Raw genomic sequence first — 26,826 nt, 5'->3', positions numbered from 1 at the left:
TATGAGGCACTACCAACCGCTCATAAGCGCACCGTGAACAAACTTTAACGTTTTTAATAAATGTAAAGGTACTTATCGAATTCTCCCACCGCAAATAACAGCACAACTACAAGAACAGTTAAAAACTAATTTTAACAACTTCCTGTGCCTTCACAAAGGGGAGGGATAATGCTGTAGAAAGCAAGGGATGTTTGGTGTTTTTAGTGGATATTACCGGAAAGAAAAGGTGATAGCGTTCCCTTGAAAAATTCAACTCTTCTTTATTTCCTCCCTCCTTGTGCACTAGCCACTGTTGATCGAGGAGGGGGTACATCCAAGCTGCGGACCCGGCCATCTCGAAGGGAGGGGCTTCGGGGAGCAGATGCCTCAGCGTTAGGAAGGGCAATCCCCTGGAGGAAGGGATGCGGTTGTTACATCCCTGTCTCTGAGGCTGCCGCGGCCTCCGTGGCCCAACCTTCCGCAGGCTGTTCCATCCCAGGTGAGGAGAGGGAACGCTTCTCAGCCCAGGGAGACCGGCACTGCTACAGCCACATTACTATCCTGCCCCTGATTAACTGGGCTTGTGAGGCGAATGTACTCTACAAACAGGCACCTGGAAAGACGAGCTAAACACATCATTTCCAGGGTAAGCAAGTGCGCTCGATCCGCTCAGCGTCACTCTTGTCAGAAAAGGAGGAATGGAACGATTATCCGGGCAATTCCGCTCCTGAAGAGGACACAGAGGCCAGTGTCCACGCAGCCACAGGACTGTGGAGAGCGGTAAGATCTGCAGAATCAAGACTAAAGGGGAAGGGTAAAGGACGGAGATGCTGTGTGCGTTTTCACTGTAGTTGTACAAAAGTAAAAAGGGGGAGATAATGGAGAGAGATCATTGATTGGCAGCCACATGCCTACAGCTTTGTTTACCTTGATAGGTAGGAAGAAGCAAAAGTAACCTCAGAAAGATTTTTAAGGGAGATATTGTTTACCGCTTCTCGATCGAGAGCATCCTGGAAATCTTTAAGTCGCCTCTCCTCATATTGTTTTTCTCGGAAAATTCTGTTTTGCCACAAGACTTCCTTCTCGTGGCGGACGTGCATGAGCTGCACGGCGATCCTGCGCTCCTGCTGGGACTGCCTCATGAGCCGGTTGATCAGCTGCTCCTCCCGGTAAGCCTCCTGAGAAGACCATTGGGGGAGCCAGTTACTGTCAAGGTCATGCCCTAGTTTCCCACTGGGCTAAGACCCTGGCTTAAACAGTGTGGAAAAGGTATAGCAGTCATCTGCATCACTTTCCGCCACTTGGTTTAAATTTGAACATGGCAAACATCAAGTCATAAAAATAAAAAATTTCCAACCAAGGTTGCATACTCTGGGTATCTAGAAGAGGCATTACGGATTTACTAGTATAGCTCCCTATTATTTAAATAAATTATTGCCTCATTTAAAATTTGAAAAAAAAAAATCAGGTGATTGTTTTCAAGGTTTTATAAACAAGGGATCTGATTCTCAATTTTGAGTATGTTTGCGGAAACGTGGAATTGTGCTGTAGGTACTCTTAACGGAAATGCTAGTTGTGAAAACAAATAGAGGCGCTATCTGGCTGCAGATGGCGGATCTGATTAGTTCCCTGAGGGGCATCTCTACACCTATTGAGTGAGGAAAGGCAAAAACTGAACAGAACAGGAAGACGGGGAAGAGGCTAAGGAGAAAGGACCTACAGCTTATCCTAGAAGATTGTAATGGTTGCAATCTGGAACACAAAGCAGATGCATTCTCTTGGTTCTCTTTCAGAGAATTAAAGGGGAAGCAGTAAGTGAATAGTGGACAGAGCATGGAACTGGGATTCAGAGGCCCTGGCCCATGCACCGCTGTGTGTCCTAGGCAAGCAACTCGGATTTTCGGGGTCTCTTTCTGGACAAGTAAAATGAGGGGTTTAGGTGAAAGGTGATCTCCAGAGCCCTTTGGAGCTCTCTCACTTGTCTAAACAGAGACATCATGTGGAAGGGTGAGGTAATTCAAGTCCTTAACGGGGAAATGTCAAAAGAATACCTGAGAATTGGCGTTGCCCATTTAACACTCAATAACCCAATTATTTAAGAAGCAAATATGACATCACTAATGACACAGTTTCACACCACTTCTCCCACTATGTGATTATGAGAGGAATACTGCATACCTTTTCAGAATCAAGATACAAATAACAACAATACTGCGGCAAATGCCACAACTTGAACCGGGGAATTATGTAAAAATGTAGGTAAATGTGAATCTGAAGTGGGAAATAACCTTTTAGCACTAAGTGATGTTATGATGTCCCATTGATATCTGAGGCAGAGTGGCAGATGATACATAAGATACGCATAATGTGCATATGAAAGACTGCATTTTGCGACATTTCCAACAGTATCATTTAACCAACATCCAAATATCTAACCTCTTGTGCTTCGTGGGCTATCAGCTGGTCCATTAACAGTCTCCGGCGTCTTTTCTCCCTTTGCTCTCGTGCAAACGCGTCTTCTTTGAGGCGCTTTTGGATTTTTTTAATGTAGTCGTCATCCGAGTAAGTGCTTAACAAATCGGCAGTTGTCTGGGCTGCTGAATCTAAAGAAGGCTTGGGTGTACTGAGGACAAGAGTTTTTATTTTAGATTCAAAACATAGTATGATCACAGGCCACTACTTGTGAGCACGGAGGAAGAACTCGGGAGAAGGGCCCTCGGAGCCCTCTGCTAATTTATCATTATAAGCATGAGAGTGAATACTAGAGCTTCAGTGTGACACTTCAGTGTGGTCAACAGGTTCCGCTTTGCCTCCCCCCTTTTCTGGACTCGAGCTCTGGGGGGTCCCTAGCGTCGCCTTTTCTCTAGGCCCATCAACTCCTTGTTCTTACACTTCTCATGATCTTCACTCTACCCAGACACTCTGGATGTCTCTGCCTCTTCTTCCTCCTGGCTCTAGGCCTCTTGCTTCCCCTGTTTTGAGTCAACAGTAGCACAATATTGGCAACCCAAGTGTCAGGGGAGTCACAGGCATACTAATACCAGGACACAGAGTACTTCCAGGGTGGTTCTGTCCACTGCCACTCTCTCTCACCTATGCACGTGCAAGCTGCTCTAGGACCTCCCAACTATCAGACTGTTGAGGGCGGTGGCCCAGCTCCTGCCGGAAGCTCTGCAGTTGAATGTTGACTTGCTCATCATGCCACACTCACAGGCACAGTTCTGACCTAGCTTCTCCACCAAGTCCTGGAGACCCAAGATGAAGAGACCTACTTCGGGGATTTGTCCTACCTCATGTCCACAATTAAAGGCTCAAGGACAGTTGGTCTCACCAACACAAAGCACACACACTCAGATGGTGTCTTAGAAGAGAATTGCTAGATTCTTTCAAAAGTTATCATTAGAAGATGTATTGTTATGTCTATAAGGATCAAATAACCAATTCCCATCCTCATACCTCTTTAAAAAATAAACAATGGCCCTAGCTGGTTTAGCTCAGTGAGTAGTGCGTCGGCCTGTGGACTGAAGGGTCCTGGGTTCAATTCTGGCCATGACTCATGCCTGGGTTGTGGGCTTGATCCCCAGTGTGGGGCATGTAGGAGGCAGCCAATCAATGATTCTCTCTCATCATTGATGTTTCTATCTCTCTCTCCCTCTCCCTTCCTCTCTGAAATCAATAAAAATATATATTTTTTAAAAAGAGCAAAGCCATCTCTCATAAAAAAAAATGAAAAATAAACAATGTAAAACAAGGGTATAAGATATATCATAATATGGCTTGCCAAGAAATCATGAATTTTAATATTAGGAATAATTATGGTTTTTAATATTATAAATTATTAGTGTATTTATTTTAAAATATAACAATTTTACTTAAAAGACAGGACACATTATCATTGTGTGTAGGAACTAAATGGTCATCAATTCTCATACAGAGAAAGGTACTCTTGCAAAAGCACAGCTAGTGCATGTTCAATGAGGCAGTAACTGCATGTTAGAGTACAGATCACATTATATTATAGTTCGTTATTTCTAGGTTTGCTGCTCCCCGCTGAACTCTGAGCACATAAGAAAAGCACAGAAGAAAAGTATCCAATTTTCCACCTCTCCGTACGTAGGCCTTGTATGCCTGCCGTGCAGCTGATGTTTGCTAAATTTCAAATGATATGCTAAGAAGTATAATACACGTGTGATATAATTTTTAAAATTACACACTAAATTTCTGGTTATTTTATCAGCAGGGGCTCAGCCTTCAGTTCATTCTGTCACTGAAAGTTGCTGAGCAGAAATTGAGTAGCTGTCAAAGTCTCAGTAATGAAGACAAAGTTTATCCCAATCTATATATCAAGATTTAGTACAATTAAGTATTTATGAAAATTATGTAACATAACTTCTTTAGATCATTCATCAAAATTCTTGCCATATTTTTACATAAATGTGTTGTGTAAAATATTTTTTTCCTAGATTGAGCATGGATTAATGGCTCTTTTGACAATGTATTTATGCTACCAATAATATAGCAAATATACTTTCCCTCCTTTATTTATCAGTCAGTTCATTCATCCACCCATCCATCTGTTGTCTTATTACAATAAAGGTCTGAACAAAGCTACATGATACTTCCTTAAATGAATATTCATTTTACTCGATATGGGTTTTTGAGGGCAATAATTATGTTTTCTTTTTATCTGCTTGCCAGGCTTCCATAGAGTTAGGATATGTGTGAATTATTAGTACTAGGAACCTTGGCCAAATTTGTAAATATTAAAAACAGCTTGTTAGGAAGAACCGACGGGAAATGTGTGAATCCAAATGTCATGTTGCAGCAGCCAGCAACCTCAGCTACAGAAGCAAATAGCAGGTCACATTTGTTCTTTGTCTTAAAAAGTAAAGACGCACATGTGAGGGAGAAGTAGCCTTGGGAACCCTTGTGTTGCTCCCATTGAGACCTTTTATTCTTCCACGAGGGGAACAAGAAGCACTGGGAGGTGACATCCCCGAGGACCTGTCAGGAGCTGGCTGGGAGAGGACTGCAGTGCTTTCGGGCAGCAACTGGTACGGTTTCACAATGAGCCCAGAGCATGCTAGAGTCTAAGCTAAGAATTCAGAATGTCTCAAAAAAAAGTAGCGACTGCAAAAGAGGCTTCCGAAGGACCGTGCTGTACCATAGCCTTGGTTTTCTTTCAAGGTTTGCTCTAGCCCAGGGCTTCCCAACATTTTCCACTTTAGGGCCATCAGAGAAAATGCTCTTTGTGCAGCACGTGGAAGGGACATTCAATCTCTGATGAGGCTGGTCACGGTGAGGGGGGACTGGTCTAGGGGCTCTTGCTGCCTGGGCCCTATCCTGCCTTTCCGAGAAGGGAAGGTGCATATTCATGGTGCCCAGGGGGAAATTTCTAGCAAGATGAAGAGGAGGCTCTTGCAGAGAGAGGACTTGTGACAGGCACTGCTATGTCCCTCCTTTTCCCCTCCAAACCGAGCCCAACTTTTATTCAGAAAAACACAATGTCCCTAGCCAAAAACTACACTTCCCAGCCTCCCATTCTGCTGCGTAGGACAGTGTGACTGAGTTCCAGCCAATAAGATGTGAGCAGAAGTGTTATATGGGCCTTCTGGAGAGGCTCATAAAAGGAGCCATTTAAGACTGGAGATAGCTACTTTTGCCTGCCTTCCTTCCTGCTACTGGAACATGGGCCAAGTGGCCGGAGCTCCAGCAGCCATCTGTGCATGTGACGGTGAGGATGCAAACCACACAAGGGGACAGTGGAGCAAAAGGCACCGAGGAGCTCAGTCCTTGAGGACCTTGGAGCTGCAACACACACCTTGAGTGCTTACGCTCTGATTTCTGTGACACAAGGACGAAGTAAACATCCATCTACTTCAACCCACTCTTGTCTGGTGGTTTCCAAAGCTAACTGGTAGAGAGACCGAGTCTCAGGTCCAGTTAGCGAAGGCCACAGAAAGCAGGGTGCGTGTCTGCAGCCATGCTATACAGAGATGATCTTTGAATCATCTAACCGACAGGGCAAGGTCACGAATCAATTGGAATGGATGCTGGGGCAGGGGATGGGAGATGCTGCCGTGCTTGGTGCCACCTCTGGTTGCTAACTTGTGTGGTGTCCTAGGAAAGGAGCTGGCCCTGGGGCCACAGAGACCACCATCCACCAGAAAGTAACAAAGTACTCCAAGATGGCCGTGCTGGTGGATGTCATGTGTTTATCACTCCAGAACAGGGGTCCTCAAACCCCGGCCCGCAGGCCACATGCAAATACAAATATTGTATTTGTTCCTGTTTTGTTTTTTTACTTCAAAATAAGATATGTGCAGTGTGCATAGGAATTTGTTCATAGTTGTTTTTTTTTAAACTATAGTCCGGCCCTCCAACGGTCTGAGGGACAGTGAACTGGCCCCCTGCTTAAAAAGTTTGAGGACCCCTGCTCCAGAGTGTGTGGCTGGTGAGGTGAGTGAAAGAGTTGGGAGAAATGCAGTGGTTTCATGAGCCAGTCAGGTGGATGTGGTGGGTTCAGGCGGCGGCCACCTGGGTGTGTGGGCATGGACTGTGTTTTCTCATGGAGTCGGGGCAGCACTGGAAAACGGGAGTGGGAACCACGGCTGGGCACCGGGAGTTTCTGCAGAGGGTGGGAGGGGAAGTACTGCGTACATTCTTCATCGGCTTTACTTTCCTGCCACATCTGACTTCTGCACCACTTTTTCCTAGCTTTTTCTTATTCCTCCTCATCTGACACTGTTTCCTTCCCTCAGAAATATTAACATGGAACTGAAGTATATAACTTGTGCCTTTCTTCTTTGACAAAGATTTATTTCAGTCTATACATTTAAATTCTATAGATTGAGTAGAGTTTGATAGTTTACATAAAAAAAAGAAAAACACCTCAAGCTGCTCCTATATTATACACAGTCCTTAATCAGTTATAGTGAGTCAATGAACCCCCCAATAGAAGATCTTTATCTTTGGGCAAATGAAGCCCATTAACCAGGCACTTTTTCAAGAAAGTCACCAAACTGACTTAGTGACATTTGGTCAACAAACTGATTCAACAACTCTTTATTGAATCCCTGTGTTAAATGCTGAGGAGACACATGAGAAACCAACTAGCATCTAATAAAGGTTTTACTGTGACAAACTTAAACTTGAAACAATTTTAGTTTAGAAAATGTTAAGCAGAGAATAGAAAAATAATTGAACTTCGCATTATAATAGCCATTTTCCCTCTTGAACTTTACAAAAGTTGTTAATGAACCATTAATCTGAACTTTAAGTCATTTATATTCTTTCGTGTACTGTCATAATGAAGCATCTACAGAGTGAAAAGGTCTTCGGAACAGCTATTCCAGGTACACTATTCCAAATATTCAAAACCTACAGCTTAAAAAGAATGTAGTTTTGTGATTATTAAAATAGTTCATAACTCACCTTTCTTTTGCTTGGAGATCCTTTTTTAGTAATGCTTCAAATTCCTTAATCTCATTGGCCACATCCTTTAAAAAAAAATTCATTATCAGTTTTCTGCCTCTAAAAATCATTGAAAACTGCCACATACCCTATTTATTCAAATTTACAAGGTAACATGCACTATTAACTCAAGCTAATTAGGAAGTGAGATCGGAAAAGCCACACTCCAGCAAATTTCTAAGATTCTGATATGTTACTTCTACTCTGGACTAAATATACCTAAAAAATATGAAAATTGCTTAACCTGACTCATTTAGTTCACATTTCAGCTCTTAATTTAGTAAGAGTTAGGACACAATTATTTTTAAATTTGAAAACATTTATTAAATTATAGTTGAGCTTTTTAATTGCAATTCTTATAAATGAGGATACGCATTTTTGGATATAAACATTTCTTTAAAAATCACTGTCTCATGCAGCCTCATTTACACTATTAATTTGCTCTCTATTAGTTCATCCTCTGTCTACTGCATTTATTAATAAAATTTAATCAACTCTAGGAAATATAAGAATTATGTACTTTACTAAAATGAGGTCAGAAGAAAACATCCGTGGGTAATATTTCTTAGAATCCACACGCGGGATTTTTTAATTAAAAAAATAAATGTAGACCTGCCAACTCTGCTTTGCCAGCATTGTGAGCTTGAGTAGAACATGCCAGCTTTCTGAGTTCCAGTTTCCTTATCTACAAAATGGGCAAAAGAATAGCCTACCTAGAGAGTTATGTATAAATTAAAGATCGTGTCAAATGTCCAATCCATAGCTTGACATATAGCAGATGCTCAATAAATGGTAGCTGTTAATCATCTTCTTGGGTCATTATTGTAGTGGTATGCAAACTACAGGAATTTGTATCAAAATATACTATTATTCCCCCACAGAACAGAATCAGATGGCATCCTTTGGCATGGATCGCTAGCAAAAACTCACTTGTGTAGGTAACTTAAATTTAAATATACTGAAAACAAGCAAATCGCTCAACACGTCTAGGATTCATAGAAAAATAGTGCAGCCTGGCAAGGAGCAACTGAGTGAACACATTAGGGACGAATAGCACAGGCGTGGTATGTGCGCCTCAGCTGGCCCCTGTGGCACCCACGGGAGTCATGCTGGCAGCACCCATTCTGGCCCAGCTCATTAGCGATCACAGAACCCTCAGCACGGGCACTCACACAGGTGCTGTCACTTAACCAGAGTCTGTCATCTCTGGCCCAGAGCTGCATTTTCTGTTTCTGAACAAGTAACATTATGAAACGGACTGAATGTGCATACCATGGAAGCGTTTTCATGAGAAGGGACATGCCAGAGATAATTTGTAAAGAAAGTAAGCAGTTTTGGGAAATCTCTCTCTGTGTTTTAGGGAACGATCATTCCTTTATTAAGATAAACACAACCCAGTATGAAAGGACTATCACCTACCTCTGCCTCTCTTTTCTTTTTCATCATCTTTTGGGCCTCAATTGCTTTCAGAGTACGATTTGATGTCGGTTTTGGAATCTGTATGATAGCCGCTTGGATTTTGGCCATTATTTCATTTTGTCGTCTTCTGCTCAAGCGTTGCTGAATACCCCATAGACATTAGTTTAGTCATTCAGTTCATCAGACTAAGAGGCAATGTCACACACTCATAGGAACACATACACACAATTTCCCCATTGAAGTTTTCAGAACTCATCAACTAATCAATGGACTGGGGGTCACAACTGTATGATGTTACAAAGCAGGTGTCAACATGACTTAGTTTGGAAAGTATGATATTAAAACACAGTTTTGGAGTCCCCAAGTTATACCAGTCAATTGTGTGCATTTTCATTCTGGGTGCTGATACAAAAAGGAATGTAAAGGTTTCCCACACACAAACGCGAGTACGATCCTTTCCCAGTTCCACCTTCATGACCTGCCCGATAGTGGGAAGAGAAAGTTCTGTCTGAAGATGATCTGAAGAGGAAGCTCAGTCTAGGGCAGTGATGGCGAACCTTTTGAGCTCGGCGCGTCAGCATTTTGAAAAACCCTAACTTAACTCTGGTGCCGTGTCACATATAGAAATTTTTTGATATTTGCAACCGTAGTAAAACAAAGATTTATGTTTTTGATATTTATTTTATATATTTAAATGCCATTTAACAAAGAAAAATCAACCAAAAAAATGAGTTCGTGTGCCACCTCTGACACGCGTGTCATAGGTTCGCCATCACTGGTCTAGGAGGTCTTTAGGAGGATTCCTGGGTACTCAATAGAAATGACAAACTTCCCCCAAACTCAGTCACACTGAAACACTGAATTCATAAAATACTGAATTCATATCATGTCACTAAGTCAGGTAAGATGATTACAAAGTCATCTCTTCTCTATGTAGGCAATAATTATTTTAAGAAGACATAAGCAGAAGGGCATAATTAAAAAAAAATTAGGTAAAATATTTTACAAATAAATGATTTAGGAGGTAACATGAAACTAATCATGACTTTACTACTAAAGCAATATATTAAAACAAATGAGATCATTAGTACCTACATCTAAAGATAAGAAATGTCAATAAGAAACAAGTCAGAAATAAAATAATTCTAAAATTTTCTTCAGTTCCTTTTCTAAAATGCAAATTGTTACTTAACTGCAATATGTTTATCCTTTATCTTAAGAAAACCAGGAAGAGCTAGGTTCTCCGTTTTGTCCTATTTGCTTCTTATCATTTTAACAGTTTATTTCAGGATATTTAAAGTTGTTTTTCCCAACTTTCTTCGGAGACTTTCTGCAGGAGCCTCGGCCCATCAAGGCTGGGCAGGCTGGTTCCACCTGGAGTCCCAGCCTAAACACTCAGAGTGCCTGTCTCCTCACCAGAAATGCCCAGGGAAGCCCACCCCCTTTTCCAGTCTGCGGCAAGTAATGTGATCCTAAGACTTTCCAGAGTTCGTCCCTCATCCTTCCCTCCCTCCTCATGAGGAGCTGGCTACATTCAGGATATGTTAGCTTCTTATCATTTTAAATATATGAATTTATATAAAGTGAGTTACAGTGTGCAATGGAATTATTTTGCCTGCAGTTTACACATTCCATACACACAGCCCCCTGCAATTCTCTGCAAAGTCTGTGATGACTCCATCATGTCAGAGGAGATCACAAAAGACTTTCAGAGAAACAGGAGAAGCAGCAGGGAGTCAGTCAAAGCCTGAAGGGCCAGGAAGATGCTGAGAGGTTTAAGGGGGCTGGGAAGGGAAGCAAGCCACATTGCCAGGAAGAGAGAAATGGGGGAGGGTAGGAAGGCCAAGGGGTGGCAAAGGAGGAAGAGGACAGAAGAAATGTCCACTCTGTCTCCCTCAGTGGTGACAATGGCCACAGCCTTTGCTGAGGAGCCAGGAGCGCGCCCCCGCCCCATCACTAATGCATCTGATTCACTGATTGCTACCAGACATCTTATAAAGCAGTGGTTCTCAACCTTCCTAATGCTGCCACCCTTAAATATAGTTCCTCATGTTGTGGTGACCCCCAACCATAAAATTATTTTCGTGGCTACTTCATAACTGTAATTTTGCTACTGTTATGAATTGTAATGTAAAATATCTGATATGCAGGATGTATTTTCATTGTTATAAATTGAACATAATTAAAACATAGTGATTAATTACAAAAACAATATGTAATTATGTATGTGTTTTCCCTTGGTCTTAGGCGACCCCTGTGAAAGGGTCGTTCGACCCCCAAAGGGGTCGCAACCCACAGGTTGAGAACCGCTGGATCAAGTTGTCCTGCCATTCCAGAGAATGGCAGTTCTCGCTTCTTAGCTATGAGTGGAGGTGACAGTGAGCAGAAGCGGAGATGGCGACAAGGGGAAAGTGAAGGAGAGAGAGGCAGGAGCAGGCAGAGCATGGTCACATCGTGCCTAAGCAGCATGCACCTTGGGCTACGTTAATGCTTATGCAATGTGTACTTCAGGCATCAATCACACAGTATACTATGCACTCATGAATTTTTGTTAAAATTGTGCTATAGAACCTTTTCCATATTAAAACATCTTTGTTGTTCCTTGAGTTTTTGAAATTTTTCAAGTTTCTCAGATTGCATTCGGACAACATCTTCTTTCATGTGTACGTATTTTTCTTGAAACTTGTGCGTAACCTGCATCAGATTGAAATCGGTTTGACGTGGTATCAGGTTTCTAAGTCTCTAAATGAAGAAAGCATTTCAAAAGATGCCATTATTAGAGAATAAAGAGTATATCATTGTTATAAGCACACATAAAATTTGTCTTTGAAATAAAATTTCTATAAGATACTATTGTTGGTTGCTAAAATAAGCCCCATTCTAATGACTCACATCCTTAATTGATGTAAGGAGAGAATACAAAAATATGACTCGAATTCTTTCTTACAAAATAATCTGATATATATAGTTGTATAGTAAATTTTTGTCCTGAGTTAAATTTTTAATAAATGGTATTTAAATTATTGGAAATATAGTTTTATAAAAATAATTTTATAAAACCAATTTCAACAAGTGAGAGAGAATATAAGTCAGGTTCTTTCTATCACTTGAGCCTCTCTCTTCCTAGTAACAAGTGAGGAAACATTAAAACTTCCAGGCCACTGGAGAATGCGATATTATAAGAAAATAAACTTTTAAAGATGATTGTTAAGTGGGACACAGAAACATGGACCATGTATTTAACTAAAACTTTTATATTCAGAAGTAATCTCCGTTGAAACTAAAGACTTACTGAAAAAAAAAAAAAGAAAGAAAAGATAACATTGGTTCTCCTAATATGGCCTCAGTGGGTCCTGCCACTTACTCAGAAGAATGTTTGAGGACCTTTGAGCTGACTTTAAGCTCCTCCACACCTTCGGCCCTTTTCTCTATGAAAAATGGCCTGGCCTCCATCTCCACAGGGACAGCAACAATGGAAGATCCTTGATCAGCCTACCTCTCCGCTTCAACACATATCTATGTCTCCAACTTCATTCTTACTTTCCCCCCAACCCAGGAAGTACCCACGGAGATCGCAGAGAGCCTCCTATGAAGTGTGTGGCTCCTAGAGTCAGATCGTTCAGGTTTGAGTTTTAGCTACTTGCTCTGTAAAGCTGGGCAAGTGTTCTAACCTCCGTATCTCAGATTCACATCTGCAAAGCGGGGAGAGAAAAAAATACCTATCTCATAGGACCGATGTATTAGACAAGACAATATATAAAAAAACACCTGGAACAGGGCTTGGCACATCATTAAAATTAGTGAGTTTTGTTATTTCTACATAATGAACAACCCTGTCTTCATCCATTTGGGACTGAAGAGTGTCATTCCTACTCCTTCAACTGAACCCCTGCCTCATTCCTCCTCTTTCCTCCCAGAGGCTCTCCTTCCACTTCTTCCTCACATCAGGCATCTCCTGCCACTGATTTCCGTCACCTCAACCAGCAGGTTGTCCCAGTATCTCTATCCATAAACAAAGTCTCACGCTTCCCTTGAGCTTCTCTCCCACAGCTATTGCTCTTATTTCCTTTTCTCCTTCACCTTCACATTTCTTGAAAGAATAGTCTATGGCTCCCATCTTTCTCATCTCCAATTTATTCCTCAACTCACTGCAATCTAACCACTAAACTGAGACATTTTTCTCCCCCTAAAATGTAAGCTCTAAGAGGATTTGGGTTCATTGTGCAAATGCCTGGCATAGAGTAGGAGCCCAACAAATATGTGTTCAATGGATGATTGGCTGACTCTGGTAGGTCACCCAGGGCCAACATGAAACCCAATGGTCTCTAGTCTGGCCTCATCTGCCCAGCTCTGTAGAATTTGTTACTGCTGCTTATCTTGTACTTTACAATGACTTGTGTATTGTCTTCTTGAAGTTAAAAAAAAAAAAAAAAGCCTAACTCTGCAGTAGATAGAGACAATCATCATTGTTTTTACAGTTGGGATAATTAAGACTGTTCTAGGGACTGGCCCAAAGGTAATCAGCTTGCAAGTGAAGAATGAAAGATGCAATCCTGTGATTCAGCTTTAAGCCTAATCTAATTTCTAGCTCTCATGGGTCCTGACTTCATTCTGTTACCAGGCTCACAAGGCTGTCCATTAAGCATAGACATAGCTGAAAGTAGAACTGTCCCTCACATCTATTATGTCACTGTTGCTTCATAATTAAACTAAAAATTTTAGTTACTTCCATTTCCATGTAGTGCATTGCATCAGTGCAGCACTCGCCATTATCCTAGAGACCTGGAAAGGTTAATGCATTCCACTGACCATAAGGAAATAGCACCGGAACTGAAGGTGATTGCCACCTAGGAAGTTCTATCAACTTATCAAAACATGTGTAGTGAGTGGTCAAAATGTTGAAAGAAAGCATGGTACTAGGCATATCCCATGAATTTGAAAGACTGAAAATCTTATGAGGTCATAAGACAAATCAATATTGAAAGTCAGCAGCGATATCAGGAACAGAAGGTTAACACCAGAGAGTGAGAATTACCTGTCCCCAAGGAGGTGCCCGTGAAGAGCCCATATGTCCCGGGAAGGCTGCACAGGAGATGGAGTAGATGGAGAGAAGTGTGGGGACAAGGAGAGATGAGAGGAGTCAGCTTGGCTGAGAAAAGGAAAGAGTAGGAATAGACAAGCAAAGACAGGCTGCCAATCAATGCAGAAGCGAGACTTCCTACTGAGGACTATGAAGAAATAATGTTTACAAGACAGACTAAGAACACTTAGTGAAAGCTGTTGCTTGTCAGTCTAAATTGGGAGACAGGATATATGTAAAACAGAAGGTTTGTAAGCAAAAGAAGAACCCGGTGAAAGTGGAATTTAGGGACAAAGCCTGAGGCTCAGGAGTCATGTCAGTAGGTTCATAAGCAAATATGGCTACACTTAGAGAGAGAGGAGTAGGCATAAAAGCTCAGGGACTTAGGAACAAACAGAATTTGATAAGCTATTGGAAATGTGGATAGCATGAGAGAGCTATTAAACATGGATAAATGCATTGAAACTATTAATATAAAGTAAAACCCCACTATAGCCAAGCACATAAGGGCCGCAGAAGGGACACATACACCCACTGGGGCTTCTCGCGTTTCCTTCTGTACTTACATCTCGGAAAGCCTCACTTTTGATGTTCTGAAGTCGCATGGTGATCAGGGGCTGCATGGTTTGCATTTCCGCCCCAGTCAGTCCACTTTTCTTCTTTTTCTGGAGAGTCGTGTACAACTGATATAAGAGTTTCGTTGCCGCACCAGGCTTTTCTGTGATAATGTTGCTAGCCACTTTCTGATCAAACTGCACACCCAGGAGGTGAAGTGTTGGCTCCAAGCGAGAAAAATTATTCAGCTTGGCACTCGAAACACTAGGCATTAAAATATTTTACATATTTAGACACTGGCATTGGATTAAAAACAAATATCAGAGATACTATCGTGGTCCAATCGTCTGAAGTATGCTGTGTTCTTTTTAAATATATCATTCCTCTCTAAAACCACTCAGTCGTGCAAACACATTGAGCTCTCCTATTGTCCTGAAATTCATGTATTTACGAGTATTTCTCTTCAATGGCTAAGTTAAAACTCATTCATTTTATACACTTTCCTGCTAAAACAGATGTTGGAATGGTTACAGGAAGTCAATACAAAACCAGATAACTAGATTCCTTCTCCTAAGGGAAAAATGAAACAATGGTTTTGAAAAATACCACTACTCAGAAGTCAAAATAACAAATTAAAAGTCCATTTCTTCAAATGATATTATTACTAGAGTCTGAAAATAGCCCTGAATACTGCACTGTCAACTCAGATGTTTTTGAACACAGAGAAACCACTGGGACATCTTTGCTCTGGAGACAGAGTATGTGATGTAAGTCATGACTCTAAGGAAAAGAACTGAATTCTGGGAAAAGTCTCCTCCCTCCCTATTTGCAGATCTAATTTGCCAAGGGATTCCCTATCTCCTCTTCTTGCCACTCGGCGAGGGAATTTATGTTTCAGAGCAAGTAGAAGCCGCCCTCTCCGGGGTGTCTGTGTCTCTTTATTTTTCATCCTTTTAAGTAATCTGTTCATTTTCCACCTTTTGGGACAGACTGAAAATACTCTAAAACCGAGAATTCTTTCAGTGTTAGGTGAGTTAGGATTTAGATTTTTCCAAGGCAAATAACTTAGTTATTAGCAACATATACTTACTTTATTGTTTACATTTTAGTGTAAAGCAACTAAAAATTATTAGACAAAAATCCCCAAAACATGAGCTTTGGCCCTAGACAGCTGCCCCCAAATAGATTTTAACAAAGAAGGATTCTCTCCCCACCAAATACACTAGTACAAAGGTCATATCCATGGATTTACTGGTCCTTGTCTTCTTTAAAAGACTGGTTGTCCTGGGAAAAAAGTGGGCTGTTCCACAAACTAAAGATGAGGGTGTTCTTTTGTCAGGAGCAGTAGGTCTCCTCCCCATCTTGGGGATTGCGATGGCTCTTAGTGGGCAAGAGAGTCCTCTGTAGTGGGGAAAGCAGGCTGTTACCTGTGATGATGAGCAGGGCGCACACCCATCCAAGAGTGGGGCGAGGTGGGAAAGCTGCCCTGTGTTCAGGTTGCCAAGCCCTAAACCTGGCACAAGCCCTATCCATCGACTTTTTCATAATTCTGGAAATTAGTCAAAGGCCTGTAACAATCCAAGCAGCATTGATTTAAAAACAACAGCTGCAGCAGCAGCAGCAGCAATAGCCAATCTCAGTCAGCAATGAGAGCTTTCAGTAATTTTATTTCTTTCTTTTGTGTTAATCCTCACCTGAGGATATTTTTCCATTGTTTTTTTTTTAGAGAGAGTGGAAGGGAGAGAAAGAGGCAGAGAGAGAAACATTGATGTGAGAGAGACACCCTTCACACACAGCCCAACCAGAGCTGGGGAGTGAGCCTGCAACCGAGATACGTGCCCTAGTCTGGAATCAAACCCGGAACCCTTCAGTTCCCAGGCCGACGCTCTTTGTGCTGAGCCAAACACTTTTTGTCATTTTAACTCGCCCATTTCCATTCCCATCTTCCCCGCTCCATGGTAGCCTTGAAGCCCAGCAGCGTTGCCACAGAGAAAGCTGTAAAACCCAGCAGCCGCCTGAGAGGTCAGATTTAAAGCTCCTCAAAAATATGTAAAAATAAGCAAGAGCCTTACAATCCAGCAATTTTGCTCCTTGGTGTCTACTCAAAAGAACTGAAACTGTCTGTCCACACAAAACCCCGCCTGTGGGTGTTTCCAGAGGCTTTATTCATAACTGCCAACTCTTGGAAGCAACCACGATGCCCTTCTGCAGGTGAATGGATACATAAACTGCGTGACAGGAGACAGCGGGATGTCATTCATCACTTAGAAGAAATGGGCTCTCAAGCCATGAAAAGCTGTCGGGGGACCTTCAGTACACATTACTCAGTGAAATAAGCCAATCTCAAAAGGCCGCACACTATATGATTCCAGGTAGAGGACATGCTAGAGAGGGCAAAAATATGGAGACAGTAAAAAGATCAGCGGCTGCCCAGGGTTGAGGTGGGCGAGATGCACAGGCAGCATGGGGAATCTGGGAGCAGGACTCTGTATGACACTGTAATGGTGGGTTCATGTCATTACACGTTTGCCCGAAGCCACTCGGATGGCTGCGATAAGACAGGCAATAAACAAGCAAGCGATGAGGAGGTGGAAAAATTGCAATTTCGCACGTTATAAATGCAGGAGGAAGAGACAAGTTCCACACCAAAGGTGTTCTTGCTTGGTTTAGGCTTTAAAAGGGACCTTGGGATTGATGATTCTTAAAAGTTACTGTTGGAGGCTAAAACCATGCAGATGCCAGAGGAATTGACCCCCTTTTTAAGTACGAAATCATCTGACTCACTTGCTTTGGGAAAATTCTGAAAAGTCATCCTGGAGTTCAAATTTGTGCAGAACTTCTCCAATGAGATAGCCGCTGGAAAATGCCTTTGCAAAGGACTTGGGGCCTGAATTTAAGCACAGAGATTAAAAAATCAATATGTTGCACATAAAGTCTATATATTTTAATTATTTATTTATAGAGTGAAACTCCATCATTTAATTTGAACTCAAAATTCCACAAAATTAATTCTAGAAATGTTATTTTAATAAGCAAATAAAAAGATTGAAGTTTAACGGTACATGTCTTCTAAAAACTCCTGCATAAACATATATGAATACTCGGTGACATATGAAATTTTGAAAGGAAAGACAACTTCTGACCAAATTAAAACACAACCAGTAAAATCCATCGCCTTATGTTTAAAAACAAACCTTCCATGTATTTTATAAAATCACGCTGCAGCTCCTTAGTTATCAGTACAACCTGTGGGTGGTGATAGCACAGTATTCTGACCAAGCAAGGTACAATATAACGTGCTAAAACAAAATGAAGACTTAATTTTAACCTTTTTACAATGGACATTTCACAAACCCATCTGCACCTTCTTAAATACAGCCAACTGGACACAGTCAAGCTTCTCCTTGGTGCTACGGAAGGCGACTCGGGTGCAGTTGTTCTGTGGAACGATGGAGAGAGGAAAGCAGGCTTTCGAGCCAGAGACACGGATGTGGGCATCTTGGCTCTGCCCCTTAGTAGCAATGCGCTTCCTGAGTTTCTCATCTCTAGGACAGACAGGACATATCTACACCTATCTTGGAGACCTATTTTAAAGATTAGAGGTAATGGTAAGAATCGCTTAGTACAACGCCTGCCAGATAGGAGGCATCTAATGATAAGTGCAGAGCAAAGAAAATTAAAGTGTTAAACAGAATTTGTTTTCTTTAGAAATGTCCTTAGTTTGGGTTCACTTGTATTTTTCTTATGAAGGAAAGGATATAGGGTTACATGGTATTCAAGGGTGATGTATAAAATTGACACATACATTATATTATCATAGGACACTGCCATCATCTCTCAAACGATTTCAAAATCCTGCAGACATCTTCAGCATGTTTCTTTAAGGGTCTTTTAAGCAATAGCAGTCAAAATATTATATGTCATTGTAGTATCATAAACTCATTTGTGCAAGATTGTCCTCTTTTATGAAGAAATGTTGAATTTGTCGATCTGATGCTTAATGTGAGGTTGCAGTGGGGCAAAGCCAGTTGTTCCATAAAGGCCACAGCCCAGAGACCTCATTCAGAACACGACACGTTATCACAGGAATAAGATTCTTGCATATGTGACACTAGCCCACAATTTTGCCCAAAGTCTTCCTAATTTTTGCATATTTTATACTCTTAATAATACTCCAATATTTAGGTTGGACCATCTATATATATAAAAGCCTAATATGCAAATTGTCCCTGCAGGAATTTGACTGAGAGACCAATCACTCGCTATGATGTGCACTGACCACCAGGGAGCGGAGCAGAATGAAGGAAGGCCCCAGGCTAGTAGCCGGCAGCCAGGGAAGGGAGGCCCAGCCGGCAGCTGCAAGGCCCCAATGGGCCCTGATTGCTGGCCGGGCCTAGGGACCCTACCCATACACAATTTCATGCACCGGGCCTCAAGTATAATAATAAAATAGACAAACAATGGTGTCAATGATTCCCACCGATTCCATTCACTCAGGATGAGCTCCAGAACTGTCTAGCATTAGCATCTACTGGCCATGTCTTCTGGCATCATACAGTAGTAGTTGTTTGAAGCAACTGAAATCCAAATGGCTGTCTCCACCTCCAAAGGGCAGAGGTGTGCCACCACCTCCTCCTCCCAAGTCACAGCTGCTTTCCCCTTTCCTTGAAGACGCCCCATTGCTGGCCACCTCTGCTGTGCCCTGGTCTCAACTGCCACCACTGCCCTCACTGTGCCATCTGGGCTGCTCCGGATGTGCCTTGCCCCTCTTCTGTCGGTTGCTTCCTTCTCTCTGCTTGTTTCCCTTCTATCTTCCCTAACCCATCCCCATTCTTCTCTTGGTTTTCTGAAGAGCCACTGGACAACGAGCCATTGCCAGACTATGGATTCCTAGTGATAGTCTAAAGACCATAGCTTTGCACTCAGGAGCTATGCTGCATTCTGAGGGTCTCATTCGTCTTCTCCTTCCCTCTGGATTTTGCACTGGGCCTGCTGTTCATGCTGACTGAATACTAAAGTCTAGCTCATGAATAACTGGGGGATAACTGTGTCTGATTCCATCACTCTCAAAGTGGCAGGCAAACAGTCTGCAGCCAATTCCTACCAAAAGGTCACTAGGAAAATAAAACCATAACCCACTTCCTATGAGTTGGCATGTCGTATTAGTAATGAAATTCTGATATGGGTAAAATAGAGGCATTTATGGGTATAAAGGTCAAAGGAGAAGAATAAACACTTATTATTTCATTCTCAAGTAGTTCACTACAAATAAACAATTACAAAATATCTATGTGCAGTTTTGCATGCATAGGACACTGCAGATTTTACTGCGTGCCACCCAGACCAAAAAGAGAATGAAGAGTGAAAAACTATAGCAACCAATAAAAGCAACAAAGGAAAGAAATGTAGAAAAAAAATAAAGAAAAAAGAAGAATACATGCAAGGAATTAGGCAAGAAAAGAAAGTTATCAAATATATATATATATATATATATATATATATATATATATATATATCAGAATTCCTAATATATATATTTTAGGAATATATTGATTAAAAAGTATGAGAAGACAGGTAAGAAGTCAGAGAGAGGGGTGGGAAGAGAGAAACAATAGGGAAAAAGCAAAATCAAAAAAAAGTTTATTTCGCCCCTTTGGTTTATCATATTTTTCCTCCCAGTACGTGTTTCTGAATATCATGACTAATTTCTTGACAGCCCCCTCTATAAGTTAATTTGCACTAACAATTGGCATTTCCTGCGGAAAGAAGAGGCGGGTTGATTCTAGGACAAGGAGCAGTGAAGAATATGAGAAATAACTAACCCATGGGAGCCAGGGAGGGGCTTCTTGCTGAGCTCTGATATGCTTTCCATCCGGGATAAGCCTGGTTGGCAGCAACTCACCGTGCCTCCAATCTTCCACGCCGCGTAACTCATCCCCAGCACTAAAGTGTATTTTGCTGAGAGCTGTGAAGCGGGCCTTCGTGAAAGGTGTGTATTAGGCCAGGACCGCGGGGCGATCGTCCCTGTGCTTCTCCATCGGAAGGGCCCTGAGCCAGAGAAAGCACGGGAAGGAGCAGGCCTTCTACACTCCAAAGCGGTCACGAGGGGAGGCAGATTCTCTGGCTTTGAGTCCTTGCTCATTTAGAAGCCACTGGCCTTTGGGCATCTCTACCTCAGGAGAGTTGGTCTGAGAATTAAATGAGATATCGCATGCAAAGTGCTTAGTGCTATTCCCGGCATATCGTTAAATGCTCAGTGACAATTTTTGTTATTCTTACTGCCTCCTAATTTAAGATAACAGGTTATATTAATTAGTTAATTCAGAAGCTCAATAATAGATCCTCAATGACTACAGTACATTCTTACCTAAAAGGTGATTCAGCCGAAACCGTTTTAGCTCAGTGGATAGAGCATCAGCCTGCGGACTGAAAGGTCCCAGGTTCGATTCCAGTCAAGGGCATGTACCTTGGTTGTGGGCACATTCCCAGTGGGAGATGTGCAGGAGGCAGCAGATTGACGTTTTTCTCTCATCAATGTTTCTAACTATCTCTCTCCCTTCCTCTCTGTGAAAAATCAATAACATATATTTAAAAAAATGAAAGGTGATTCAGTACTCAGAGAGCAAATATTTGACATTGTCTTTTAAATTAAGATACAGGCCGACACTTAGGGCCAGATAAGCTCTAACACTCCAACCAAAAACCCGTGCAATCAAAACACAGTTGATTTCCACAGTGAAACATCTGAGTGGGAGAAATAAAGATTAAACATAGCGTCACAGCATTTCCGGTCAAGGTTCGCCACCAAATGAATAAAGAGACATTTGGGTGTTGGACTTGTGTATAAGAGTCTGTAGACCTATCCATTCTATGCTCAATGGCCTTCACTCTTCCTGTAATAGAAGAGCAACGTTCCCGCCTGCATTATCAATCACATTTAAAAAGTCAAGCAAGTTTACTTTTAGTTGAGAGAGAGAAGAGCAGCTGCTGAAGACGGGGAACCGGCCTGGTCTCATCAGGCCTTGGTGTTCCTAGGCACTGGCTGGCCCTCAGGGCCAGGCCTTGGCATTCTCCTGCCAAACATAATCAGGTTCACAGCACACCAACGCCAGACAAGGCCACTCTGAGATGCTGATGGATCAAGACGAGAACAAAATCCCTCTGTAATCATGTTTGTACTCAGACAAAAACAAAGTTGTCCAAAACACAATAATGACCAAACATCCATTAATCTTCCCATTATGAGGGGTTGCTGCTTTTTTTTAAAAAAAAAAAAAAAATGTTTTTATTGATTTCAGAGAAAGGAAGGGAGAAGGGGACAGAGAAAGAGGGAGAGATCAATGATGAGAAAGAATCACTGATCAGCTGCCTCCTGCATACCCGCCACTGGGGATCAAGCCTGAAACCCAGGCATGTGCCCTGACCTGGAATCGAACAGTGACCTCCTGGTTCATGGGTCGACGCTCAACCACTGAGCCACACCGGCCAGGCATGTTGCTGCTTTTTTACCAGTCGTGACTTTGTGGCACTTTATTCTCTCCACTTCCTGGATAAGATTTATGAAGGTGCCCTGCCATACAGATGCCTATGCTTCTGACAGTATGGAACTCAGAGCAAAGCGCCACTTCCTTGAACCCTCCTCAGAAACACCTAACGCAAGTACAAATGCTTTAAATCCTTTCTCACACCCTCTCACTGAGATGCCCCACGCTGTCAACCGGACAAAAAACCTGACTTTGTTCAACTACAGGTGTGTACTGCGGCCTTACAGAGGAGACTGGCCGTTTATTTTCCTCCAGTGTGAGAACAGGATGGCCAATCTTCTCCTTTGAAGACTTGATCATATGTCCCAAGATTTACTGTTCAAAATGCAGTCTCTGTGTTATTATATCCTCCTTTCATGGCTTACACTTCGGGCGACATTCTTTTCTTGAAACTTCCTACCTTAAAATTTTGAAACTGATTTACGCAACAGCCTTCTGTTCCTAGATTTGCTGTCTCAATCTCTAGTCCAAAGAAGCCAAGTTTTAATGAAGGGAAATGCTGCTGAGCTAGCCAGAAAGTATCAAAATCTGTGGTATTATGTGAGGAGCAATATATTTCCTAATGACTCTGAGGGGTGAAGCGTGAGAAAGATGTGTGGTTTAGTGACACCAGATTATAGGAGGAATGAATTCAAAGTCAGCAGACTCAGAATCTACTGCCAACTTTCTACTACCAAGCTGTATAACCCTAAACAAATCTCTAAACATATCTTATTTATTATCTTATATGCCAAAGAAGAATTAAATGATGTCTGAGATTCCTTTTCAGATCTCAAGTTCTATGAATCTTTGATATGGTAAGGTCATCATAGGCCAATAATAGCCGCCACAATCTATATATATAAAAGCTTAAAGTGACCGCTATGATGCTCAATGCAAGAGCTGTCCCCTGGTGGTCAGTGCACTCCCATAGCGGGAGTGCCGCTCAGCCAGAAGCCAGGCTCACCGCTGGCGATTGCAGCTACAGCGGCAGGAACCTTTCCTGCCTCCATGGCAGCACTACCGAGCAGCAAGCAGAGGTGGCAGCAGTAGGTGCAGCGGGCTGGGATGAGCGGGAGCTGCGAGGCACCTGCCCCGGCTCAGGCTCCTTCCCAGCTGCTTCACACACTGGTACATCCCTCAGGGAATGTCGGAATGCTGGTTTCAGCCCGATCCCCATAGGCCCTGCAGGGATAGGCCAAAACCGGCAGTCCAACAACCCCTGAGGGATCCCGGATTGCGAGAGGGTGCAGGCTAGGCTGAGGGACTCCACCGGTGCATGAATCCATGCACCCAGGCCTCTAGTATATTATAAAATGTATATAAATCGTCTAGAAAATAGTCTAGAAAATATTTTAATAGCTCCTTTTAAAAAATAAAATTTGATACTTTTGAAAAGGTCTTGACATAAGACCTAATCAACAAAGTCTAGGTAGTGCACAAGGAGACTCAAGTAAAGAATGCAAATAGTAAAAAATGTCACTCTCTAAAACAAAAATTACTAAGATTTAATATGAAAGAACAAAATTAGCCACCTATGGAAACTCACTTATACAAAAAAATTAACAGCCTATCTCTTATAACTGTATCTATTTAATTTTTTTTACATATCATGTAAACTATAATCTTTGGATATATTAATTAACCTTATTAAGAATAGAGATTTGCTGCGATGAAAGAATAGACAAATATTGTAATTTCAGAAACTTTTGTAGTAGTAGTGACACTGGAAAAGTAGAGTAGAGTTTTTCCTGCGCTGGTGGGAAAAGAGGAGGAGGGGGAGGAGGAGAAAGAAGAGGAGGAGGAGGAAGGGGGAGGAGAAATAGGAGGACAGGAAGGAAGGAATCTGACTCTAATAGAATCTAACCTAATCTAATCTAACCTGTCACAACTATGTAGATACAATATCTGTGGAGCAGATAAGTAAAATAAATCAAATATTAGCTTAATTTGAGAGCTCTGTTGATAATACCTAATTTCTGATTGTCAGTGAGCAATCTGATCTATAAATCTGCTCTTCTCCCGAGTGCACCCGCCCATTAAGATGGTGCACTGCTCAACTGCCAGGATCGGTTGTTCCGCTATCATTTCCTCATGATAAATTGGTCCCCTGGTTTATAAAATCAGGAAAATGCGATTTCAGTTAGTAGGACACAATTCCCAAGAACTTGCTTAAAATAATAAAACAGCTTCTGAACTCACAAAGCTGAGGGTCAATGTTTCCAGGGTGACCTTCTCAAGATGAACAAATCCATAAGATTCAGCCTATACTCTTGTCTCCCTTGCAGACTTTCAGGTAATAAACAATTATTTACTAAATGCCACCACATGACAGGCACTGTACTAAGCATTAACATAAAGTGAGAGACAGAAGAATTGTTGAGATAATATATTTTTTTAGTATCTTAATGTAGTAGATATTAAGAACTGTGGTAGGTATTTTTCATTTGCAACCTCATTTAATACCCTCCCAACTACATAGCAATTCTTATTCTTACTTTAGGTATAAAATGGGGACCTAGAGATTATTATTTCTATTTTGGATACTGCAAAATTTTCAACATAGCCACACCCAGAATCCAAAAGAGCATGGACTATCTTGTACATCCATCTTTACAAAGGATCTGACTGGTACAGTACATGGAATTCAAAGGTTTCTACTCAATTATTAAGAATGTTCACTTTTTTTGTGGAGAATATTCTGATGCTAGTTTCCTCCTATGATGACTTCATAAGAGTTTTGTAAAGCAGAGCCAATGTTTATTTTTGAAAATAATGGAGTGTCCTTAACATTTTTTACAGCAAATTCTTTAGTAACATTACATTACTTGTTTTTCATTATGAAAATAATTGCTTGAATTTCAGGTGTCATTTTGTGTTGAGCAACTTTTGTGTATTCTAAGACATTTCATTAACATACACATCTGAGCACCATTTTCTAGGGGAAATGGTCGGGTTACATGTAACTCACTGAAGATCCTTAGCTTTGGTAACATAGATGTGAATCTTCATATGTTGGGACTTCACAAGTTCCTAGTGACTCCAGAAACCTCCCTCCGGTAAGAGGAGGGAGATTTCTCAGTTAAAAATCATTGGAATTCTTTTTTTTACAGCTGATATTCAGGGCAGTCCAGGCAACACAGAGGTCAATATCCAAATCGACTCCTGCCTTTCAGAATGATCCAGAAATCAACGGACTATAGCTGCCTCTGAAAAATGACTGAACCATTATTCAACCTCGTCAAGGAAGCACGTGCACTCCTGTGGCATTCTTCTCCTGTTCTCTTCGTCCCGGCAAGTAACATAAAGACAGAATCACTTCTAAACAAACGCTAATAAGTCTACCGCTGGCACCTAAACATCGAGGAATTAGGTTATGCCCTGTGAAGGTACAACAGGCCTCGGTGGATGAGTCTCTGTATTTCTTGTGACTTCAAATTGAACAATGATTCCTATAAAAGGAGCTCACATGAATAAGAAGCTGGGAGCTGGGTTATTTAAAAATATATTCCCTACATATAAAGTTGTACAAGATAGTGCCGAGGAGCACAAGTCAAAGATCTAGCTTCGAATTCTAGCTGTGCGACCCTGAGCAAATCTCCACGCTCTCTCATCTCAGCCCCTTTTACTCATCGGTACACCCGGGACAATGTCTCTTAGGGTTTTTTGTTTGTTTGTTTGTTTTTAGGATTAAATAAGAAAATCGACATAAAGGGCTTAGCACAGGGTCCGATGTAAGTGCCTAAGTGTTCAATGAGAGGTAGCAAGTTGGTGTTATGCAAGGGTGTTTCTGGGAAAACAGCCTGAAATGGTTTGGGCTGAGAACCTCTTGCCTTGAGCCAAAACAATCCCAGCTGGAAAACAAACGCCTGTTTTTGAAACAACAGAAAGATGCTGAGAGGGACCATGGCGCTGAGCTGCTGAGCTGCGATTCCTTGGCTCTCACAGATGCCAGCATGTAAAGCCGCCTCTGTGAGATTTAGAGACTTTGGGTGGCGACTGCATGGCTGGGAATGAAGTCAGGGTAGAATAAAGTTAGCTTTGGGCAAGAGTAAACAGTCGTCAGCTAATGTCTGTAAATGTGGGGCCGAACCTGCGAAGTGTGTACATGTCAACATGTTCTGCATTATCTCACACCTGATGGCAGGTGTATGGAGAGGATGCCTGGGGTCTACTTTACACTGGAGGCAACACACTCAGAGAAGGCACTGCTAAGGGTCCAGGACACACACATTTCGTGGGCTTGCCAACACAGCAGGCCAGGGATGGCACCGTGGGGCTGGGGGGAGCCTGGCCGTGTCTGGGGCGAAAGAAGAGGGGCCCCTACACAGGCGCCCCACCTGCGCAGCTCGCGCCAGCCTCGCCGCCTTCCATCGGCGGGGCCCGCTCGGCCCTACCCCGCTCTCCGGGGCTGTGACACTCACTCACGGTCTGGGACGTCTTCACCTCTTGGTTGAGCCACTCGCACAAGATCTCCGACATGGTTCAGCCTGGGCCTCCGACGGCCAGCGGCGGGGAAACCAAGCCTACCTGTTCGCGTCCTCCTGTTGCCACGGGCAACCCGTTGCTAAGGAAGCGTATCCCGGCCGGAGCTCAGCAACAGGCTAGGTCAGAGAAGAGGGGTGACCGAACCCAGGCGCGGAGGAAAGAAAATCCTGGCCTGCCCCCTTCTGGCGGGTATGACTGCGATGTGCGCAGGCGCAAGATGCTCCCCCGGACCTGAGATTGGCGGGTAGGGAAGACTGTTCAAGAGACCCCTGGGGTTTTACAGGAGGGGAGAGGTGCCTGGCCTCAGGT

At 42.3% G+C, this 26,826-nt stretch overlaps 1 protein-coding gene across 1 annotated transcript in view; it reads right to left on the bottom strand.

Moving 5' to 3' along the window:
- The window catches only part of LOC118656806 (sperm flagellar protein 2-like), a 34,376-nt gene extending 7,801 nt beyond the window's left edge, over positions 1–26,575 (bottom strand). Inside the window, exons 1-7 of the mRNA XM_036310464.1 lie at positions 26,454–26,575; positions 17,291–17,393; positions 14,518–14,770; positions 8,872–9,012; positions 7,414–7,478; positions 2,416–2,602; positions 969–1,157 (exon numbers count right to left, since the gene is read on the bottom strand). Coding sequence (XP_036166357.1) covers positions 969–1,157; positions 2,416–2,602; positions 7,414–7,478; positions 8,872–9,012; positions 14,518–14,770; positions 17,291–17,393; positions 26,454–26,511 — 996 coding nt within the window. The 5' untranslated portion in view covers positions 26,512–26,575. The remainder of the gene's footprint in view (positions 1–968; positions 1,158–2,415; positions 2,603–7,413; positions 7,479–8,871; positions 9,013–14,517; positions 14,771–17,290; positions 17,394–26,453) is intronic.
- Positions 26,576–26,826: the final 251 nt, after the last annotated feature.

This window comes from Myotis myotis, unplaced genomic scaffold (assembly GCF_014108235.1).
Source record: "Myotis myotis isolate mMyoMyo1 unplaced genomic scaffold, mMyoMyo1.p scaffold_m19_p_5, whole genome shotgun sequence".
NCBI lineage: Eukaryota > Metazoa > Chordata > Mammalia > Chiroptera > Vespertilionidae > Myotis > Myotis myotis.
The sequence above is the reverse complement of the archived record's forward strand: the minus strand, read 5'-3'. Positions and strand labels throughout refer to the sequence as shown.